This window comes from Gopherus evgoodei, unplaced genomic scaffold (genome assembly GCF_007399415.2).
Source record: "Gopherus evgoodei ecotype Sinaloan lineage unplaced genomic scaffold, rGopEvg1_v1.p scaffold_39_arrow_ctg1, whole genome shotgun sequence".
Classification (NCBI taxonomy): domain Eukaryota; kingdom Metazoa; phylum Chordata; order Testudines; family Testudinidae; genus Gopherus; species Gopherus evgoodei.
In genome coordinates, this window is record NW_022060060.1 from 3,308,296 (window position 1) to 3,331,341 (window position 23,046).

Here is a 23,046-nt window from a genome sequence, read left to right on the forward strand (position 1 = left end):
TATCTGGATAGTTGAAGTCCCCCATCACCACCAGATCTTGGGCTTTGGATGATTTTGTTAGTTGTTTAAAAAAAGCCTCATCCACCTCTTCCACCTGATTAGGTGGCCTGTAGTAGACTCCCAGCACGACATCATCCGTGTTTTTTACCCCTTTTAGCCTAACCCAGAAACTCTCAACACTTCCGTCTCCTATGTCCGTCTCCACCTCAGTTCAAGTGTGTACATTTTTAATATATAAGGCAACACCTCTTCCCTTTCCCCGCTGTCTATCCTTCCTGAGCAAGCTGTACCCATCCATACCAACATTTCAATCATGTGTATTATCCCACCAAGTTTCTGTGATGCCAACAATGTCATAGTTGTATTTATTTATTAGCACGTCCAGTTCTTCCTGCTTATTACCCATACTTCTCGCATTTGTATATAGGCATCTAAGATACTGGTTTGATCTTGCCTCCCAGTTTTGCCCTGACCCTCCTTTCTCTCTGCCATTATAGCCCACACTCCCTCCTATTTCCTACCCATCTCCCAGGTCTCCATGTTCTCCACTCACCTGTGGGCTTTGCTCACCTGTCCCCGTCGAACCTAGTTTAAAGCCCTCCTCATTAGGTTAGCCAGTCTATGTCCAAATAGGTCTGTTGTCCTACTCTAGATCTTTTCCAATTATAGTATGTCTTTTTCAGGATGGGGTGACCAGAAATGCACACAGTATTCTTGGTATGGGCATACCCTGGATTCATACAGAGACAATATGAAATTTTCTGTCTTATTAGCTATCCCTACCCTAATGGTTCCTGACACTCTGTTAGCTTTTTTGACTGTTGCTGTACACTGAGAAGATGTTTTCAGAGAACTATCCATGAAAACTCCAAGATCTCTTTCTTGAGAGGTAACAGCTAATATAGACTCATCATTTTGTATGTATAGTTGGGATTATGTTTTCCAACCTGCATTACTTTGCATTTATCAACATTGAATTTCATCTGCCATTTTGTTGCCCAGTCACCCAGTTTTGTGAGATCTCTTGGTAACTCTTTGACATCTGCTTTGGACTACACTATTTTGAGTAATTTTGTAGCATCTGCAAATTTTGCCACCTAACTATTCATCCCCTTTTCCAGATCATTTATGAATATGTTAAATAACACAGTTCCCAGTACAGATCCTTAGGAGAGCCTACTATTTACCTCTCTTCATTGTGAAAATTGACCATTTATTCCTACCCTTTCTCTCCTATTTTTTAAACCATTTACTGATCCATGAGAGGACTTTCCCTTCCCTCTTATTCCATGACAGCTTACTTTGCTTAAGAGCTTTTGGTGTGGGACCTCATCAAATTTTTTTTGAAAGTCCAAGTACACTATATCAACTGGATCATTCTTGTCCACATGCTTGTTGGCACCCTCAAAGAATTCTAATAGATTGGTGAGGCATTTCTATTTACAAAAGCCATGTTGACTCTTCCCCACTGTATCATGTTCATCTATGTGTCTGATTAATTCTGTTCTTTACTATGGCTTCAACCAGTTTGCCTGGTACTAAAGTTAGGTGTACCTGCTTGTAATTGTCAGGTGTGCCTCTGGAGCCTTTTTTAAAAATTGGCATTATATTAGCTACCCTTCTGTCATCTGATATGGAGGCTGGTTTAAATGACAGGTTACATGCCACCATTAGTAGTTCTGCAATTTCATATTTGATTTTCTTCAAAACTGTTGGGTGATACCATCTGGTCCTGGTGATTTATTACTGTGTAAATTATCAGTTTGTTCCAAAATGTCCTCTAATGACCCTGAATCTGGGACAGTTTCTCAGTTTTGTCACCTAAAGATAATAGTTCAGATGTGGGAATCTCCTTCACATCCTCTGCAGTAAAGACAGATGAAAAGAATTCACTGAGCTTTCCTGCAATGGTCTTGTCTTCCTTGAGTGTTCCTTTAATAAGGTTAATGGGGAGCTTAGGGGTAATGGAAGGATGACAAATGGGAATGAGGATATGGAGGTGGATATCACCATATCTGAGGTAGAAGCCATACTTGAACAGCTTAATGGGACAAAATCGGAGGGCCCAGACAATCTTCATCTGAGAATATTAAAGGAACTGGCGCATGAAATTGCAAGCCCGTTAGCGAGAATTTTTAATGAATCGGTAAACTCAGGAGTTGTACCGTACGACTGGAGAATTGCTAACGTAGTTCCTATCTTTAAGAAAGGGAGAAAGAGTGATCCGAGTAACTATAGGCCTGTTAGTTTGACATCTGTAGCATGTAAGGTCTTGGAAAAAATTTTGAAGGAGAAAGTAGTTAAGGACATTGAGGTCAATGGTAATTGGGACAAATTACAACATGGTTTTACTAAAGGTAGATCGTGCCAAACCAACCTGATCTCCTTCTTTGAGAAGGTGACAGATTATTTAGACAAAGGAAATGCGGTAGACCTAATTTACCTCGATTTCAGTAAGGCATTTGACACAGTTCCACATGCAGAATTATTAGTCAAATTGGAAAAGATGGGGATCAATATGAAAATTGAAAGGTGGATAAGGAACTGCTTAAAGGGAAGACTACAACGGGTCGTACTGAAGTGTGAACTGTCAGGCTGGAAGGAGGTTACTAGTGGAGTTCCTCAAGGATCGGTTTTGGGACCAATCTTATTTAACCTTTTTATTACTGACCTTGGCACAAAAAGCAGGAATGTGCTAATAAAGTTTGCCAATAACACAAAGCTGGGGGGTATTGCTAACACAGAGAAGGACTGGGATATCATACAGGAAGATCTGGATGACCTTGTAAACTGGAATAATAGTAATAGGATGAAATTAAATAGTGAAAAGTGCAAGGTCATGCACTTAGGGATTAATAATAAGAACTTTAGATATACATTGGGGACACATCAGTTGGAAGCAACAGAGGCGGAGAAGGACCTTGGAGTATTGGTAGATCACAGGATGACTATGAGCCACCAATGTGATATGGCCGTTAAAAAATCTAATGCGGTTTTAGGATGCATCAGGCGAGGTATTTCCAGCAAAGATAAGGAGGTGTTAGTACTGTTATATAAGGCGCTGGTGAGACCCCACCTGGAATACTGTGTGCAGTTCTGGTCTCCCATGTTTAAGAAGGATGAATTCAAACTGGAACAGGTTCAGAGACGGGCTACTAGGATGATCCGAGGAATGGAAAACCTGTCATATGAAAGGAGACTCAAAGAGCTTGGCTTGTTTAGTCTAGCCAAAAGAAGGCTGAGGGGGATATGCTTGCTCTTTATAAATATATCAGAGGGATTAATATTAGGGAGGGAGAGGAATTATTTAAGATTAGTACCAATGTAGATACAAGAACAAATGGGTATAAACTGGACACTAGGAAGTTTAGACTTGAAATTAGACGAAGGTTTCTAACCATTAGAGGAGTGAAGTTCTGGAACAACCTTCCAAGGGGAGTAGTGTGGGCAAAAGACATATCTGGCTTTAAGATTAAGCTTGATAAGTTTATGGAAGGGATGGTATGATGGGATAGCCTAATTTTGGCAACTGATCTTTGATTATCAGCAGATAAGTATGCCCAGTGGTCGGTGATGGGATGTTGAATGGGATGGGATCTGAGTTACTGCAGAGAATTCTTTCCTGGGTGCTGGCTGGTGAGTCTTGCCCACATGCTCAGGGTTTAGCTGATCGCCATATTTGGGGTCAGGAAGGAATTTTCCTCCAGGGCAGATTGGCAAAGGCCCTGGAGGTTTTTCGTCTTCCTCTGCAGCGTGGGGCATGGGTCACTTGCTGGTGGATTCTCTGCAGCTTGAGGTCTTCAAACCACAATTTGAAGACTTCAATAACTCAGACATAGGTTAGGGGTTTGTTATAGAAGTGGATGGGTGGGGTTCTTTGGCCCGCTTTGTGCAGGGGGTCGGACTAGATGATCACATTGGTCCCTTCTGACCCTAGAATCTATGAGTCTATGAGTCTATGAGCACCTGGATGGTCCAGTGGCCCCACTGATTGTTTGGCAGCTTCCTGCTCCTGATCGACTTAAAAAAACTTTATGCTGCCAATTTTTGTCTTTTTTGCTAATTGCTCTTCAAATTCTTTTTTGGCCTGGGTAATTATACTTGAGGATTCCACACCTCCCCAGGTAACCTAGTCAAGTAACATAGCTAAATTTGGTTTATGCTGGCACCTCTCTTTGAGGGAAGATTAGAGTGCGTCTGTCTGTCTGTCCCTACTGACTGAATGAGCCTTGCTCAGAATGCCAATGTATATGAAAGAGAGAAAGCTGCCCCATCTATCTCTCTGTAATGTCTGTCTGCTGCCTCTGCTGGAAGAAGCACGTGTCTGTGTGTGTGACAACTGCTATCTCCTGGCTTAAGGCCCCTGAATCACCTCCTTCCATTTCCTCTCATAACCGTGTCTCCCCCTCTATGCTCAGGACACATCTACATCGGATAGATATACCTACATGTGCAAAAGTCTTCTGGCAGCAGACAGCTCTGAAATTGAGCCGCAAAGGGCATGGGATCCAATTGATCAAAACTGAAGCTACTAGAAAATCAGACTAGATATGAGACACAAAGTCTGAACAGTGAGCGGAACTAAACCATTGGAACAACCTACGCAAAGATGTGGGAGATTCTCCATCACTTGGAGTCTGTAAATCAAGGCTACAGGACTTTCCTACAGACTCCCTCTAGCTCAAACAAAGGTTATGGTCTTGATGCAGAAATTACTGGGTGACATTCTCTGGTCCGTGTGATGGAGAAGGTTAGAGTAGATTATCATAATGGTCCCGTCTGGCCTAAAAGTCTAGGAAAAAGGATTGTGTGGAAAATTTCAAACACTTCTGATTTATTTTATTTAAAAATTCATGGAAAAAATGTCACTGTCAATGAAAAGTTATCAGTGTTTTCTCTTCTCTCCTAATTTCCTCTGTTATATTATAATTTTCTCTGTTCTCTTCTGTTCTCTTCAAGTTATATCTGGTTCTCACTGGCATTGTAACCAGACTTCTTCCAGATCTCCATTAAGTGACACAACTAACATCTGTCACCTGTTACTGCCTTTTGACATTTTCCTACTGAAAAATGCAGGGAACGGGGGGAAATAGTGGAGAGGGTGTTAAAAATATTTTTGTAAAATTTAAAAAATCAGAAAATTTAAAAAAACAAAAACTGAACAAAGTTTTCTGAACAAAAGTGAATTGTTCACTTAAAACTCTTTGAGCAGGGAAATGCTTGACCAGCCCTTACTATTTGCAGTAGATTGGGGCCTTCTATGCCCCCGCTGAGCCCCATTTGCTGGGGATATGGGTCTGTGCCAGCGGCAGTGAGTGAGGCCTGGCTCACTCAAGGTGCAGCAGCCCATGATATTAACCAGGAAGGTCCACAGGTCAGTCTCTGGTTAGCTAGCCAAGACAGTGGCCATCACCTAGACCCCTACAGGGCCCAACCAAGCAAGGATAGGGGATAGAATGCTGTCATGCACTTGTGGAGGGTTACTACCCCCTAGAGCATGTGTGAGGAAGCAGGGAAAGAACTGGGACTCTGCTCAAGCAGCCCAACGGGCCTGGAACATAGCTTGAGCTATTTATCAGTCTGCACAGCTTTCCTCCTGCATGCGTTTTGCATGGCTATCCCACTGCATGCATTTTGCACAGCTCTCCGGTTGCACACATTTCACACAAATTTCCTGCCTCACACGTTTTTCACAGCTGTCCTGTTGCAAACATTTTCCACATCTCTTCCCTTGCATGCATTTTCAATAGTTCTCTTGTGGCATGGATTTTTGCATGGGTTTCCCATCGCATGTGTTCTTCATAGCTCTCCTTTGCATGCATTCTGCAGGGCTCCCTTATTGCATGTATTTTTGTTCTTCTCTCCTCTTGAACAGATTTTAAAGCTGGAGTCAGGGGCAGAGTCTTGAGTCTCCCAGAATCGGGGGGAGCCCAGGGAGACCCCAGGAGTCAGGGCAACATAAGAAATCCCTGAGAGTCAGGGCAGCCAGATGCTCCATTTCATCTTTTAAAAAAAGTAAAACAGAAAGAGTTTGATTTTTCTGAAACGTTAAATTTCACAATTTCATTTCTGCAGAAAATTTTGAATTTTCAATTTTTTATGCCAAATGAGAACATTTTTTTTAAAACCCTGGAATTTTCCTGTGGAACAGAATTCCCAAGTTTTGACCAGCTGTCCAGGTGTTGCACTGTTCTCCTTGTGCATGTATTCTGCACATTTTTCCTGGCTCTCCTCTTGCACAGGGCTTCAGAATATTGGTACCAAATAACTGCCATCACTTCTTGCAACATCTATCCCTCAGCTAACCACCTGCCTCTCTCATCATGTCCGTTCTTCCAGGGGCAATAAACCCAAGACAGAACATGGTGGAATGGAATGAGAGCAGAGTGAATGAGTTCATCCTTTCTGGCCTGAGCACCAATCACGCCCTGGAGCTGGTCCTGTTCACCTTCTTCACAGTCATCTATGTGTTGATCCTGCTGGGGAACACGCTCATTGTCTTCACCATCGCCTACGACCAATGCCTGCACACCCCCATGTACTTTTTCCTCAGCAATCTCTCCTTCATTGACATCTGTCACTCCTCAGTAGTGATGCCCAAGATGCTAGCTGACTTCCTAGTGGAGAGGAAGACCATCTCCTTTGGTGAATGCATTGCCCAGATGTTCTTCCTCCACCTCTTCGCCTGCACCGAGATCTTCCTCCTCACCATCATGGCCTACGACCGCTACGCAGCCATCTGCAACCCCATGCACTATGGCACCATCATGAGCCGCAAGTTCTGCCTGAAGCTGGCCGCAGCCATGTGGTTGGGTGGGCTAGTCCACTCTGTGGCCCTGACTTCCCTGACCCTACACCTCCCATACTGTGGCCCCAATGCCATTGACAACTTCTTCTGCGATGTCCCATTGGTCCTCAAGCTGGCCTGCGCTGACACCTATGTCTTTGAGGTGCTCATCGTCTCCAACTCAGGGCTCATCTCCGTGATCTGCTTCATGGTGCTGGTGGTCTCCTACAGTGTCATCCTCGTCTCCCTGAGGAACCACTTCTCCGAGGGGCGGCACAAGGCACTCTCCACCTGCGCAGCCCACCTGATGGTAGTGACGTTCTTCCTGGGCCACTGCATCTTCATCTATCTCAGGCCGGCCAAGAGCCTGGCCGCAGACAAGGTGGTGTCAGTGTTCTTCACGGCTGTCACTCCACTGCTAAACCCCATCATCTACACCCTGAGGAACGAGGACATGCAGCAGGCACTGCGCAAACTGCAGGCGAGGCAGGTCAATTCCAGAAACAAATGACCCTGAGTCCCAAGGAATCGTGTTTGGGGCAGTTCTCTGGCCTGTGTCATGCAGGAGGCCAGACTAGATGATCACAGTGGTCTCTTCTGGCCTTTATATCTATGACTATTTATCTCTTCTCCACCACTCATCACTGTTTTATCTGGGTATCTGTCCCTCTTTAGGGGTTGTCTTTACTGCCATGATCGCTCATGGTGTAACTTGAGTATCGCCCCTAACCCAGCTCCTATACACACTCACCAATTTCTAGTTCAAGTTAAGTGGTGGCTTATAGTCAAGCTAACTGGCCCATTGGAGGACGAGGTTTGGGGGTTAAGCTTGAGTGTTGCTTACCAGAGCTAACAAAATAAATTATTTTTGGTTCCCTGGCAGTACCAAAAAATTATGTAGGGGGGGAAGGGGAGGGATAATTTTGGTTAGAATGAATTGTCTCCTTCAACCTGAAACTGAATTTTTTGTTTCATTTTTTCAGTTTTAAAAAAAAAATTAATAAAATCAAAGTAAACTTTGAAACAAAAAAAATCTCAAATCAAAAAATCAAAACATTTTATTTTTAAAATGTCAAAATGAAACGTTTTTATTTTTTCAGAATATTTTTGCCTATCAATAGACACGAATGCATGGTCGAGTTCATGGAGGATAGGTCCATCAGAAGCTAAGCCTGTGACTCCAAGATGCTGGGATTGGACGACAGAGGATGGATCACCTAATAATTGCCCTGTTCTGTTCATTCCTCCTGAAGCTTCTGGCACTGGCCACTGTCTGAAGACAGGCTACTGGGCTAGATGGGCCTTTGGTCTGACCCAGTATGGCCATTCTTAAGTTTCTTATTCTTGTGCGTGAAATGTTTCAGTCAATCCAAATCTGCATTTTTCAGCAAAAATATTCAGGTGTTAGCCTGTCTCTGCCTGTAATCACAAGAAATATTTAGCTACAGGAACTCAATACCTTATGGTACCACTGAGAGTTTGCAATGCAGCAGGTCAAATGTTCTCCACCTGTACATTTTCTGTCAAAAAAGGATATTTTGTTGAATTTGAACTGTTTCATGGGAACATGTCAATTTTGATGGGCGGGACGGGGGGAGAAAACATTTTGAGAAAATCAAACTATTTCATTCTGACCTTATCAGAATGAAATCTTTTGATGTTTCATTTTATTTCAAAATCTACTTCATTGTACATTATTGTATCAATTGTAATCTACAATACATTTTAAAACTGAAATCAGAACAGAACATTTTTATTGACCTGAAAGTGGGAAAGCTTGAACTTTTGTTGTTTTCTTTCTGATTTCAGAATGAAAACAAATTTCAAAATGTTCAGTTTTCCCGTGGCATGGAAATCCTGAGTTTTGCCCAGCTCCCCTGAGCAGGGCTTCATACAGAGCCACGTTTATATCGTTATCCCTTTTGATGTAGTGGCTAGTCCAAGTTTGGGGAGCTAGGGGTTTTCTGGTTGGGAGCAGAAAACGACAAAGGACTCTGGTATTTTTGCTGATGGATTCATGTTTATTTACAAGGAGTGTACAGTCCTGCTTCTCCAGAAACAGGAGAGAAGCAAAAATCAGGGAATGCTTCTTTGCTCCAGACACCAACCTCTTTCAGCCAGCTGGTTGACTCTCCTTCTCCCTTGCTGCTGTGTCTCTCTAGCCCTGTGTCCCTTTGTTGTGTTGTACCACAGACCTACAATGACAAAGCCCTTTGCTGCTCTCTGTCCACAAGGTCTAAACTGCTGGGTGGGCTCAAATACCCCATTTGTTGGTTTAACTGTGTCTTAAGACTCATCTAATCTGTTCTGATCTCAGCCTCTGGTTTAACACATCTCACTTAACAAGATGGCTAAGGAGAACATCCAGAGTTGCATTACACAGTTTGGAAGGGCCATAAACGCTCCAGGTTCTGAACATAAACCCAACACTAACAGACAGGGGATGGGGGAAACTTCCCTCTAGGCAGTTTCCATGGCTGGCACCGGGCACTGTCAAGACAGAAAACTGGGCTGGATGGGCCCCAGTCTGATCTGGCCTGGCCATTCCCAGGTTGACAGGTCTAAATCCTTGGTGCATGAATGAGTGGGTAACTTAATGCAGCTGGGAATCTGTCCCATTGACCCTACTGGAGCTATGGGTGATTTACACTACTTGGGGACCCCATTGATGCCAGTGGAATTATGGCCAGTTTGCACCAGTGTGGAATCTGGTCCTACTGACTCTAGTGGAGTTTTGTCTGACATACACCCATTAGGGATCTGGTCCCTTATCTCTGTTTCATGCCATTGCAAAGTCTCCAGCACAAGTTTGCATCCTTCTAATCAATTCCTCTGGGTCCCGTTACAAGTTTTCAAAGGAAGTCCCACTCGGCTGATGCTGCCTCTGGAACGAGTTGTTCAGGAGCTAATTAAAAGTAGCAACAGGAGTGTGATGAGGCAGGTGGAAGAAACAGAAGCAAAATCAGCTCTCAAGAGAGACTGCACAAGCCGGCTGGCGTAAGAAATGACGCAACATTCCCAGCACATTGCATTCGGGCTGTTCAACTCTCAAACTCTCACTGCATTCCCACCAGTCATCGATGCACTGGAGTGACCCCCTAGGGAACTAGTAATGTCCCACCTGCCCATAAACCCGTCACCTATTCAAGCTTCTCACCCTCATGCAGACAAAACCCCCAAAACTTAGGGAGGGGGTAAAATCTGGGAGCTGGGACTCCTAGGTTCTATCCTCAGCTCTGGGTGAGGAGTGAGGTCTAGTGGGTTAGAGAAGTGGTTCTCAACCAGGGGTACAGATACCCCTTGGAAGACCTCTGCATTCCCCCAGGAGGGGTTAGACAGGGGTACGCAGAGGTCTTCCAGGGGGTACATCAATTCATCTAGATAGGCCTAGTTTTACAACAGGATACAGAAAAAGCACTAGAAAATCAGTACAAACTAAAATTTCATATCAACAATGACTTGCTTATGCTGCTCTGTACACTGAAATGGAAGTCAATATTTATATTCCCACCCATTTATTGTATCATTATATGGTACAAATGAGAAAGATGGCCCTTGTTCAGTGAAAGTGTGTTGTGACATGTTTGTATTTTTATGTCTGGTTTTGTCAGCAAGTCATTTTTAAGTGAGGTGAAACTTGGGAGTACACAAGACAAATCAGACTCCTGAAAGGGGAACAGTCAACTGGAAAGGTTGAGACCACTGGGATGAGCAGGAGGGGCTGGGAGACCAGACTCCTGTGTTCTATTGCGAAATATTCCATGGAGTGACCCTTGGTAAACTCAAATACCTATGGTCACCTATGACTAGTTCTGAGACCCCGCACACTCAGCTCTGCTGGGGGCCCTCTATCCCAACCAGAGCCCCCGCTGCACTCTCCCCACCCTCCAGCTCTGCTTGTGTCCCTCAGTCCCAACCCATAGTCCCCTGCTAGGCCAGTCCTGGGCTCCCCACACGCTGTATTGAGCAGACCCTGATTGTGTGACAGATTCCAAAGTAAATTCTCTTTTAACTGCCGGTGAAATTTGGCGGGGAGCAGAGGATGCGCAGAGGAGAACTCCACAGCTGGAGTTTCCTGGTGCTCCTGACTCCCCAGAACATTAATGAATAAGTAACTTTAATCGCGCAAGCTTGGGCCTTTGGATCAATTAAGCCTGGGGATAATATCAGCTGATAGCCCGTGTTCAGTGCATCTGACTCTGTGTCCAGCTGGGACCCAGGAGAGCTTTCCTTCTCTTCCTGCTTTGTTGTTACATTCCCTTGGCCTTGCAGCAGCTCAGCTTTACTGTTTGTTGGTAAAGAAAAAGTGTGTTTAGTGTTAATGTGTGTTTGTGTATTTGTGTGTGTGTGTTTTTGTGTGTCTTCCAATCCATCCCTTTGGACCTCATTTCCCCATGCACTGGTTCATTCCTACCTTGGAGGGTTCTCCTCCCTCGGGACCCCATCTGTCTGAACATTACCCTATTTCCCCCTGGAGAAAATCTGTCTCTCTCTCAGTTTCCTCATGGCCCCCTTCACCTCCTGGTTCCTTAGGGTGTAGATCACTGGGTTGAGCACCGGGGTCACCATTGTGTAAAAAACTGACACGACCTTGTCCAGTGAGAAGCTGATGGCAGGGCGAGTGTAGATGAAGATGCATGGCCCAAAGAATAACGCCACCACCGCCAAGTGGGAACCACAGGTGGAGAGCGCTTTGCGCCGCCCTTCAACGCTCCGACTCCGCAAAGAGACTAGGATCACCAGGTAGGAGGCTAGCAGGGCCAGGAAGCAGGTGAGAGAGATCATGCCGCTGTTAGAGACGATCAGCACCCCAGTCAAATAGGTGTCTGTGCAAGCCAGCTTGATGACAGGTGGCACGTCGCAGAAGAAGCTATCAATGATGTTGGGGCCACAGTAGGGCAGCCGGATGGTGAGCACGGTCTGCACCAGGGAGTGGACGGTGGCTCCAGACCACAGGGCCCCTACCAGCCAGGTGCAGGCTTGCAAGCTCATGAGCATGGGGTACTGAAGTGGATGACAGATGGCCACGTAGCGGTCGTAGGCCATGATGGTCAGGAGGAAGATCTCAGCGCAGGCGCAGAGGTGGAGGAAGAAAAGTTGTGCCACGCAACCCCCAAAGGAGATGGTCTTCTCCGCAGAGAGGAGATCAGCCAGCATCTTGGGGGCCGTGACCGAAGCATGGCAGATGTCGATGAAGGAGAGGTTTCCCAGGAAAAAGTACATGGGGGTGTGGAGGTGCCGGTTGTTGATCACCGTCACCATGATGAGGACGTTCCCCACCAGGATCAGCAGGTAAATGATGGAGAAGAGGGCGAAGAGGGCCAGCTGCAGCTCCCGGGTCTCGGTGAGGCCAAGCAATACAAAGTGTGTCACCATGGTGACATTCTCCTCATCCATGCAGCAAGCTCTGCGAGGGAGGCCCACGCACTGCACCAGGCAGGGAATCATGGGGACGTATGCCGAGCAGAGCTCTTCACTGGGATCTGGGGGCAAGAAGTTCAGGGCCTTGGGATAGGAAAGGTTCAAAGCCAGCTAAGGGATTTGGACACTTAAAATGAGTGGATAGCGGGCATTTGCTTCCCTGAGGGGGCTTTGAAACACTCACTCTACAGGTGGGTTTTTTAAAAAGAGAGTGGCCAATTCACATTGACTTTTACTCCCTTGGGCTCCCTTGAAAATCCCAGCCTATGTGTAGAGGAGAAAGAAAGAAAGAAACCATTAGCCACGTGAAGCTATCATGAACATTATGTTAGGTTAATAGCGAGGATCTCTACGCACAGTCCTTATACTCAACAATCCAGTCCGTGCACAAGACAACCAATAAATCATTGTACACAAGCCATTCCCACAGACACGCACATGTCTACCCGCCACACCAAGGGCTCAGAAGAGAGCCTCAATGTCAGTGTCTTCCCAACTTACAAGGAGAGAGAAGGGGAAGTGCTATGTCTATTCAACTTGCTCAAGAGAAGGTTAAAAGGTTTCTAGATTCACAGATTCCAGGGCCAGAAGGAACCACTATAATCAACTCACCTGTTCTCCTGTGTAACCCAGGCCACAGAACTTCCCCAAAATAATTGTTTTAGAAAAACATCCATTCTCAATTTTACAATTGCCACTGATGGAGAATCTACCATGATCCTTGGTAAATTGTTCCAATGGCTAATCATCGTCATTGTTCAAAATGGAGCCTTATTTCTGATCTGAATTTGTCTAGCTTCAACATCTAGCCATCATGATCATGTTAGATGTTCCTCTGCTGAAGAGCCCATTATTAAACAGTTTTTCCCCATATAAGTACTTACAGACCAGGGATCGGCAACCTTTGGCATGTGGCTCTCCAGGGTAAACACCCTGACCTAATGGGACGGGACGGTGTGTTTACCTGCCGCATCAGCAGGTCCAGCCCATCACAGCTCCCACTGGCCGTGGTTCGCTGCTCCAGGCCAATGGGGGCTGAGAGATGTTATCACGGGCTAAGTTGTCACGGGATAAAAGTGAAGGTGCGTTCATGGATTGAGAACTGGTTAAAAGACAGGGAACAAAGGGTAGCGTAGATGTGCGGACTCACCCCTGGAGCACCTCCTGCTGGTGACTCCTGGGAATTAGCTTCTTCCAGCTCTGGAGCTCCCTCTGCAGGCCAGTGATCTGCCTGTCCTCTGGCCCCCGTATCCCTTCCTGGACTCGGTGCCCTTTTATCTGGGGTGATACCCCCTGGCAGTAACCCCTTTCTCTCAGGATCTTCCCTCCCTGGGAGACCCTCACCCACTATCCCCATCTCACCTCAGTATATGGCTACTGCCAGTCACTGTCTAGCCCTCGCACCCCGGGACAGACTGCAGTGTCAGCCACTCATCCCCGGCAAGGAGGGTTTGGACCTGCTGCCTTGGCCTACCCCTGGGCTGCCCTCTGCAACCCTCAGTGCCTATTGGCCTTATGCTAGGCCACAGCCTGGGGCTTTCCAGGCTGGAGCTCCCCAGTTCCTCTGCCCTTTCCCCATCCCTGCTCCATTAGGTACCCTGTGTCTAGCTTCCTACAGCCAGGCCCATCTGCCTCTACAGGCAGAGAGAAGCTCTGTCTGCCCCTGGCTGGCAAGCCCCGCGGCCTCGCTCTCCAGGCCGGAGAGCGACAAAGCCCCACCGCCACCGTGCTCTGCCGGCTGGAGCCCCAGCTGGAGTGCGGCAAGCCCCGCCACTGTGCTCTCCCGGCTGGAGCCCCGGCTGGAGCGCGGCAAGCCCCACCGCCCCGCTCTCCCGGCTGGAACCTCGGCCGGATCGCGGCAAGCCCCGCCACCGTGCTCTCCTGGCTGGAACCCCGGCCGGAGCGTGGCAAGCCCCGCCACCGTGCTCTCCCGGCTGGAACCCCGGCCGGAGCACTGCAAGCCCCACCACCCCGGCTGGAGCTCTAGCTGGGAGAGCGGGGCCGCGCCGCGCTCCCGCCGGCACTTCGCTCAAAGGAGCGGGACCATGGAAGAACCCGGAGCAGACCGCAGCCGGGGACCGGGTAAGTTAAAAAAAAATTAAAAAGGTGCCTAAGGCGCGGGGCCCTCTTAGGCGCGGGGACCGATTCCCCGGAATCGGTCGAATCGGCCTAAAGCCGGCCCTGGTCCAGTGCACTGAGCATGAATTTACTCCTTTTCCCTCTCTGTTGGGATTTGAACGGCAAGCAAGGAGCAGAATATTCACACGCAACAAATACTGAACACATTTTCTGTAGAGCTTTCCCGTAGCAATAGGGGAGTATTAATGCCATTGTACAAGGTACTGGCAAGACCTCATCTGGAATACTGTGTCCAATTCTGGTTACTCATGCTCAAGAAAGATGAATTCAGATTATAACAGGTGCAGAGAAGGGCTGCTAAGATATCCCAGAACAGAGAACTGATCTTATGAGAGGAGACTCAAAGAGCCAGGCTTGTTTAGCAAAATCAAGGCTGATCACCTTGTCTGACCTCCAGCATAACCCAGCGCAGAAGGTTTCACTTAGGCACCTGGGTGGTGGAGTGAATCCCCCCGCCCCCGTCCATTACTGAGCACTCATGTTATACAGCTTTTGGAAGGATTTTTTTTTGTCAGTAAATGTCGGTGAACAGTGATTTAACCATACACACAAACCGACAAAAATATCTCCATCCATAAATAATCAAAATGTAGCTAGGCAAAGTAAGAAAGATGCTGTGTGAGCACTTATTAGGGTTTAATTGAAGGAGATTTACTTTGTATATTTTGACGTGATATTGACAATTTGTGTTAAGGGTTATAAAGTTTTAACTTTTTATAGCACAGCGTCAAAGAATTATTGTTGAACACGTCCATAATTTCCCACAACTATGAACATTTAAACAGATAAATATAGAAACAAATGTTAAAAAATAGAACATGGATATTATCTGTTGAAATGATAAAATATCAAATTCTGCCCTGGAGGATAGATTCATGGATTTTAAGGATTAAAGAGGGCATTTTGTTCACCCAGTTTAACTTCCTGCATAGCTCAGACCAGAGAATTTCACCGCTGGGATTCCTGAGTTGAGTCCAATAATTCAGTGTTAGGTTGGAGTGACTCCTTGAGAAAGTCGTCCCGTATTGGTTTATGGATTCCAGGGGTGGAAAATACACCGTGTCTTTTGGTAAATTGTCTCAATGGCTTGTTAACTTTTTGTAACCATAGTTCCTGTCTGAATCTATCTAGCTTCAGCCCCCAGCCACTGAATCTAGTGCTGTATTTGGCTGCTAAAGTAAAGCACCCTCTGTTACCAGACATCTCTTCACCAAGCAGGTGTTTATAGAGAGGGATCAAGTCACCTAAATGTAAATGTCTACACCCGGGAACAAAGAATGCGGACCAAAATACAGGATGGGGGGCTCTCTCCTGAGAAGCAGTGACCCTGAAAAAGATTTGGGGGTCATGGTGGATAATCTGCTGAACATGGGTTCCCAGTGTAACACTGTGGCCAGAAGGGCTAATGTGATCCTGGGCTGCATAAACAGGGGAATCTTGAGGAGGAGCAGAGAGGTTATTTTGCCTCTGTATTTGGCACTGGTGCAACAGCTGCTGGAATCCTGTGTCCAGTTCTGGTGCCACAATTCAAGTCGGATGATGATAAATTGGAGGGTTCAGAGAAGAGCCACGAGAATGATTAAAGGATGAGAAAACCTGCCCTATTGTGAGAGACTCAAGCAGCTCAAACTATTTAGCTTAACAAAGAGAAGGTTACAGTCTATAACAGGGATGGGCAACCTTCGGCATGAGGCTCGCCAGGGTAAGCTCCCTGGCCGGCTGGGCCGGTTTGTTTACCTGCAGCATCCACAAGTTTGGCAGATTGCGGATCCCACTGGCTGCGGTTTGCCACTCCAGGCCAATGGGAGCTGCAGGAAGCGGCGGCCAGCACATAAGAACATAAGAACGGCCGAACTGAGTCAGACCAAAGGTCCATCTAGCCCAGTATCTGTCTACTGACAGTGGCCAATGCCAGGTGCCCCAGAGGGAGTGAACCTAACAGGCAATGATCAAGTGATCTCTCTCCTGCCATCTATCTCCACCCTCTGACAAACAGAGGCTAAGGACACTGTCACTTTTCCATCCTGGCTAATAGCCATTAATGGACTTAACCTCCATGAATTTATCCAGTTCTCTTTTAAACGCTGTTATAGTCCCAGCCTTTACAGCCTCCGCAGGCAAGGAATTCCACAAGTTGACTGTGAGCTGCGTGAAGAACTTCCTTTTATTTGTTTTAAACCTGCTACCTATTAATTTCATTTGGTGACCCCTAGTTCTTGTATTATGAGAATAAGTAAATAACTTTTCCTTATCCACTTTCTCCACATCACTCATGATTTTATAGACCTCTATCATATCCCCCCTTAGTCTCTGCTTTTCCAGGCTGAAAAGTCCTAGCCTCTTTACTCTCTCCTCATATGAGACCCGTTCCAAACCCCTAATCATTTTAGTTGCCCTTCTCTGAACCTTTTTTAATGCCAATATATCTTTTTGAGATGAGGAGACCACATCAGTACACAGTATTTGAGATGTGAGGGTACCATCGATTCATATAAGGGCAACAATATATTCTCCATCTTATTCTCAATCCCCTTTTTAATGATTCCTAACATCCTGTTTGCTTTTCTGACCGCCTCTGCACACTGCGTGGACAACTTCAGAGAACTATCCATGATGACTCCAAGATCTTTTTCTTGACTTGTTGTAGCTAAATTAGCCCCCATCATATTGTATGTATAGTTGGGGTTATTTTTTCCAATGTGCATTACTTTACATTTATCCACAATATATTTCATTTGCCATTTTGTTGCCCAATCATTTAGTTTTGTGAGATCTTTTTGAAGTTCTTCACGGTCTGCTTTGGTCTTAACTATCTTGAGCAGTTTAGTATCATCTGCAAACTGCCACCTCACTGTTTACCCCTTTCTCCAGATCATTTATGAATAAGTTGAATAGGATTGGTCCTAGAACTGACCCTTGGGGAACACCACTAGTTACCCCTCTCCATTCTGAGAATTTACCATTAATTCCTACCTGTAGCGGGGTGGACTCCTGCTCCTGCCCTGAAGGGTTAAAAACAACCCTGGGAGGGGGCTGTGACTGGAGAAAGCAGCTTTTAGGCTGGGCTGATTGTGGGAAGTGGCTGCAGCTGGGGCCACGCCCCAAACAGACTCAGCTGGCCCTATAAAGGCAGAGAGCTCCAGCCAGAGTGCAGCAAGCCTGGCAGCTCTGGCCAGAGCGTGGCACAGGGCTGCCCGGGGCAAGAGGGGCAATTTGCCCCAGGCCCTGGGCTCCACAGGGGCCCCCACGAGAGTTTTTCGGGGGCCCTGGAGCAGGGTCCTTCACTTGCTCCAGGGGGCCTGGAAAACTCTTGCAGGGCCAGTCCCCAGAGCTTCTTCTGCTCCCGGTCTTTGCCAGCAGGGGGGACCTTCAGCTCCGGGGGGAAGGACCCCTCGCCACCGAATTACTGCTGAAGAGCGGGCTGCACTTCGGCGGCAGGTCCTGCTTCGGCGGTAATTCGCTGGCCTAGGGCCCCCGCCACGGGTCTTCGGGGCACTTCGGCGGTGGGTCCCGGAACGGAAGGGCCCCCCGCCGCCGAACAGGGCCGGCTCTAGACATTTCACCGCGCGGGGGCGCCCTGCCACTTGCCGGTCCTGCGGCTCCGGTGGACTTCCCGCAGGCGTTCCTGCGGATGCTCCACCGGAGCCGCGGAACCAGCGGACCCTCCGCAGGCACGCCTGCGGGAGATCCACCGGAGCCGCCTACGGCCCCAGGCCCCCGGAACCCTCTGGGTAGCCCTGGTGTGGCAAACCCTGCGACCCCAGCTGGAGCTCTGGCCAGAGTGTGGCAAGTCCCACGACCCCGGCTGGAGCTCTAGGCCCTTTAAATAGCCGCCGGAGCCCTGGGGCAGTGAGGGGCTCTGGGGGCTATTTAAAGGGCCCGGGGCTCCAGCTGCCTTTGCTACCCCAGTCCTTTAAATAGCCGCCAGAGACCTGCCTCCCCCATGCATTCCCCAGCACTCCTGTGGCTATTTGAAAGGTCCAGGGTGGGTAGAAGGGGGTTTGGGGGCTACTTAAAGGGCTGGGGTTCCAGCTGCCTCTGCTGCACCCCCTGACCTGCCCACACCAGTCCAGCCCCCCCGCCTGCAGCCAGCTCTGCACCCCGTGCCCACAGCCAGCCCCTGCCAAACCCCGTCCTGTCTCCAGCCAGCCCCTGCCACACACCCCTGCAACCCTGCCCAAAGCCAGCCAGCCCCCCACACACTGCTGCCCGCACCAGCCCTGCACACCCTGCCCAGCCCGCACCCTCTGCCCTGTCTCCAGCCAGCCCCTGCCACACACCCCTGCAGCCCTGCCCAAAGCCAGCCAGCCCTCCACACACTGCTGCCCACACTAGCCCTGCACACCCTGCCTATCCCGCACCCTCTGCCCTGTCTCCAGTCAACCCCTGCTGCACCCCACTGCCTGAAGCCAGCCAGTTCCACACTCCGCTGTCTCCAGACCTGCAAACCCCTGCTGCACTTCCCTGTGGCCCTGCCTGAAGCCAGCCTGCCCCACACCCCCTGTTTCCAACCAGCCCCACACCCCTTGCCCTGCCTGCAGCCAGACCCTACCTCCAGTTAGCCCCTGCCCTGCCTCCAGCCAGCCCCATGTCCACTGCTGCCCTGCAGTTCCCAGGGCAGTAACCCTGCACACCTGCTTCAATGAGGGGGGCAGGGAGCAGCTGGGACCAACACATGTGCACACCCGCAGGGAGTGGCAGGGACCCACACATGTGAAATGGCGGTCATTAATAGCCAATCAACAGCATATATGATGCAATGTATATAATATATAATTTTATTATTTATACAGTTATGGAAAGTAAATAATACATGAAAGAAATGAAAGGCTTTTTTCTCCACTTTTTTTTTTAAGTCATCCCTGCCAGGGCCCCGCCGAAAATGTTCAAATTGGGCCTCGCACTTCCTAAAGCCGGCCCTGCACTGGAATCACAAACAGCTCTGATGACCCATCAAGATGCTGATTCACTGCTGGCTTACCAGTGTGCCAGAGTGGAAAATCTGGCCCCAGCCTAGTAACTCTGATATAAGGGGATTTACCTGATCTAGTGCAGAGATGGGCTGAGTAAAGCTGCAGCCTCCTTAACTGAATTGCTGTCAGAAAGCTCCACAGCTACATGGGCCCAGCAGCTCCAGGATTTCCTCTCATCTCTGCATCCTGGCTTGGCAGCTCTCCGCCTGCTGCAGCTGTTCCGGAGTTCCCAGCCTAGTGTGATGCTATCTCCTGTCAGACATCGGACCATCTGCTTAGCTCAGCCACCAGGAAGGAGGCTGGTTAAAGAAGGAGCTGTTGGGAGAACTGTGCACCTTCCCCTAATTAAACCACAAGGGATGTGACTTAGAAAAAATATGAAATGTTTTCCCCAAGTGCAGAGTATTCCGCAAGACATAGTGAGCTCCAGAAGCAGCCAAAGGCGGGAATTCTGGGCATTCGGAGGTTTCCCTGGGCTTCCTCGGCCCACTGCTGTTTGCTCCAACTTTCTCCCTCCCCAACTTCACTGCCCACTGGTCCCTCTCATCTGCTTCTCCCTGCCTTGTCCCTCCCCTCGCTTCCCTTGCCTTTCCTTTCCATTTCGCTGAACGCCATCTAGATAACTCACCCCTCTAAAACTCCTGGCACTCAATGCCATTCGCGGCTATCCCATTGTTCGCTCTGCTGGGGAGTTCTATCCCTTCCCTCCCCTGCTGGCTTTCTGCTCTATTTAAATGGCAGCTTTTCGGGACAGAGCCCATCTATAAAGTGGACAGAAAGTTGGCTAGATCATTGGACTCGACAGGTAGTGATCAATGGCTCCATGTCTAGTTGCCAGCTGGTTTCAAGCGGAGCACCCCAAGGGTCGGTCTTGGGGACGGTTTTGTTCAATATCTTCATTAATGATTTGGAAGACGGTGTGGATTGCACCCTCAGCAAGTTTGCAGATGACACTAAGCTTGGAGGAGTGGTAGAGATGCTGGAGGGTAGGGATAGGATACAGAGGGACCTAGACAAATTAGAGGATTGGGCCAAAAGAAACCTGAGGAGGTTCAACAAGGACAAGTGAAGAGTCCTGCACTTAGGATGGAAGAATCCCATTCACTGCTATGGACTAGGGACCGAATGGCTAGGCAGCAGTTCTGCAGAAAAGGACCTAGGGATTACAGTGGATGAGAAGCTGGACATGAGTCAACAGTGTGCCCTTGTTGCCAAGAAGGCTCATGGCATTTTGGGCTGTATAAGTAGGGGCATTGCCAGCAGATCGAGGGACGTGAACATTCCCCTTTATTCGACATTGGTGAGGCCTCATCTGGAGTACTGTGTCCAGTTTTGGGCCCCACACTACAAGAAGGATGTGGAAAAATTGGAAAGAGTCCAGCAGAGGGCAACAAAAATGATTAGGGGGCTGGAGCACATGGCTTATGAGGAGAGGCTGAGGGAACTGGGATTGTTTAGTCTGCAGAAGAGAAGAATGAAGGGGGATTTGATAGCTGCTTTCAACTACCTGAAAGGGGGTTCCAAAGAGGATGGATCTAGACTGTTCTCAGTGGTACCAGATGACAGAACAAGGAGTAATGGTCTCAAGTTGCAATAGGGCAGGTTTAGGTTGGATATTAGGAAAACGTTTTTCACTCAGAGAGTGGTGAATCACTGGAATGGGTTCCCTAGGGAGGTGGTGGAATCTCCTTCCTTAGAGGTTTTTAAGGTCAGGCTTGACAAAGCCCTGGCTGGGATGATTTAGTTGGGAATTGATCCTGCTTTGAGCAGCGGGTCGGACTAGATACCTCCTGAGGTCCCTTCCAACCCTGATATTCTATGATTCTGTTCTATTATTCTATACAGCACCCAGCACACTGCTCCTGGCTAGCGTCAGGCAATATCAAATTATGATAAGATAATAATAGTAGCTGAGCACTGCTAGAAACCTGCTGACATCTGATGGGGAATATAACTCTAGAACTAGTTTATTTAGGGGGACGGAAACAGCTACAGACCATGAAGGATACAGCAATTTCCTGCAATGTCCTGGGCAAACCTCACTGAATTAAGTTCAATTATATTAGGAGTTCATTTTAAGACATGGAAACATTCATGTCTTACTGTGGGTGGTGGGGAGACCTGGCTAATGTAAACCCTGGGAAGTGCTATGCACATCAAAGGACTGTTTCAAACAATGGGAACTTTTAAAGCTAAGTAGGTGTCCCAGGGGATTGCTAGGTGGGGGTTTTGCAAATGTAACTCCCTCAGTTAAGCACAAACCCAGCCTCTTGAAGCAAAGCCCTGTGGAGAGCCCCATCGGCTACAAATCGCCTATTCCCAAAGACCCAGGCTGTATAAAGGAGGGATTAACCTTGTCATGGTTGTGCTTGTTCTGAGCTAATGACTGTGATGAACTTGTGACCCCAGGCAAAATCCTTGGTGAGGTCTGGAGAACTGTTCACCTGCCAGAGCCCTTCTCTAGCAAGCTTCTCCCCATGCAGGTAGGTTCTCTTCGTGTTTCTAATCTGTGTTCTCTGGAACCCTTTTACTTTAAGAATAAATGTGCTTGCTTATAAATGGCAGTGTGGAAAATTGCACTGTTTATAGCCGCTGAGGATCAGGGAAAGCAGCGAGCCTTGCTGGGGAATTCACCGTGGCGTGTGTGTGTGCGTGTAGGGGGGTGATGGCTGAGAAGAGATAGCTCAGTGGTTTGAGCATTGGTTTGCTAAACCCAGGGTTATGAGTTCAATCTTTGAGGGGGCCACTTAGGGATCTAGGGCAAAAATCAGTACTTAGTTCTGCTAGTGAAGGCAGGGGGCTGGACTCAATGACCTTTCAAGGTCTCTTCCAATTATATAATATAGGTAGCCTGAGAATGAGTGCCCTGGCTGGACCACAGAGTGGGGCATACAGGTGTGGTTGCCCTGACCTGTGACAGACCAGATCCCATTGACTGCAATGGAACCTTCTTAATTTATGGCAAGCAAGGACCAAAGTATTGTGCCAAGTCCTTTATTCTTTCATTATTTCAGCTTCCTCCCAAAAGATGACATTTCCTGCCACCTTTTGCCAGTTCTGTCTCTATTTACATGGCCCCTATCAGCTCAGGCACACTGATGGATTTGTCCTCACAATAGCCCCAGGAGGTAAGAAAAGGTTGTCATCCCCATTTTATAGAGGGGGAAACTGAGGCAGAGAATGACATGGCTCAGGTGACACAGCAGAGCTGGGAAGAGAACCCAGGAGTCCTGGTTCTCCAACCCTCCCACACCCCCATGCTAGCCAGTTAGGCCCCACTCCCCTCCCAGAACCCAGGAATCCTGGCTCCCAGCCCCACTATTTTAACCACTACACTCCATTCCCTTCCCCAGGAGAAGAACTAAAACCACACAGTAAAGTAGCAGGAAGGCAGAGGATCCAGTCAGCCCTCCTGGGAGCTGAGTCTGTGGGTGCTTGCAGAACCGACCCTGCCCTGCGCCGCTGAGAGAGTCTGTCTGGCTGTAGATCACTGGGTTTTGGAGCTAGTTCTTGGCACCCTGTCTGCACTAGCTGAGAACAGGAGATATCCAGTCACACAGGCTTGGAGTGCCTAAAGAAATTAGACACTCAAGTCCCTTTGAATTTCCCGGCCTGTTGTTTATCCCCTAGTTCTGTTCAAATAAAAGTGAGAATTTTAAGACCAGGTCATATCTCAGGAACCTCTAGTCCAAATGATCTGATCTTTCCCGCACACACTGTATATTA

At 48.0% G+C, this 23,046-nt stretch overlaps 2 protein-coding genes across 3 annotated transcripts; one reads left to right on the top strand and one right to left on the bottom strand.

Annotated features, from left to right (window-relative positions):
- The first annotated feature begins 4,853 nt into the window (after nt 1–4,853).
- Nucleotides 4,854–7,298, top strand: LOC115642381 (olfactory receptor 4E1-like). 2 transcript variants are annotated; one of them, XM_030545794.1, is made up of 2 exons: nt 4,854–4,870; nt 6,386–7,298. In XM_030545794.1, the coding sequence occupies exons 1-2, from the start codon at nt 4,854–4,856 to the stop codon at nt 7,296–7,298; spliced, it is 930 nt and encodes a 309-aa protein (XP_030401654.1). The 2 variants fall into 2 exon arrangements, with proteins under 2 accessions (XP_030401654.1, XP_030401653.1); XM_030545793.1 differs by lacking the exon at nt 4,854–4,870 and having other exon boundaries at nt 6,363–7,298.
- Nucleotides 7,299–11,248: 3,950 nt separating this feature from the next.
- On the bottom strand, nt 11,249–12,184 carry LOC115642382 (olfactory receptor 4E2-like). Its single transcript, XM_030545795.1, has one exon. It carries the CDS (start codon nt 12,182–12,184, stop codon nt 11,249–11,251), a length of 936 nt encoding a protein of 311 aa, XP_030401655.1.
- Between the last annotated feature and the right edge of the window lie 10,862 nt (nt 12,185–23,046).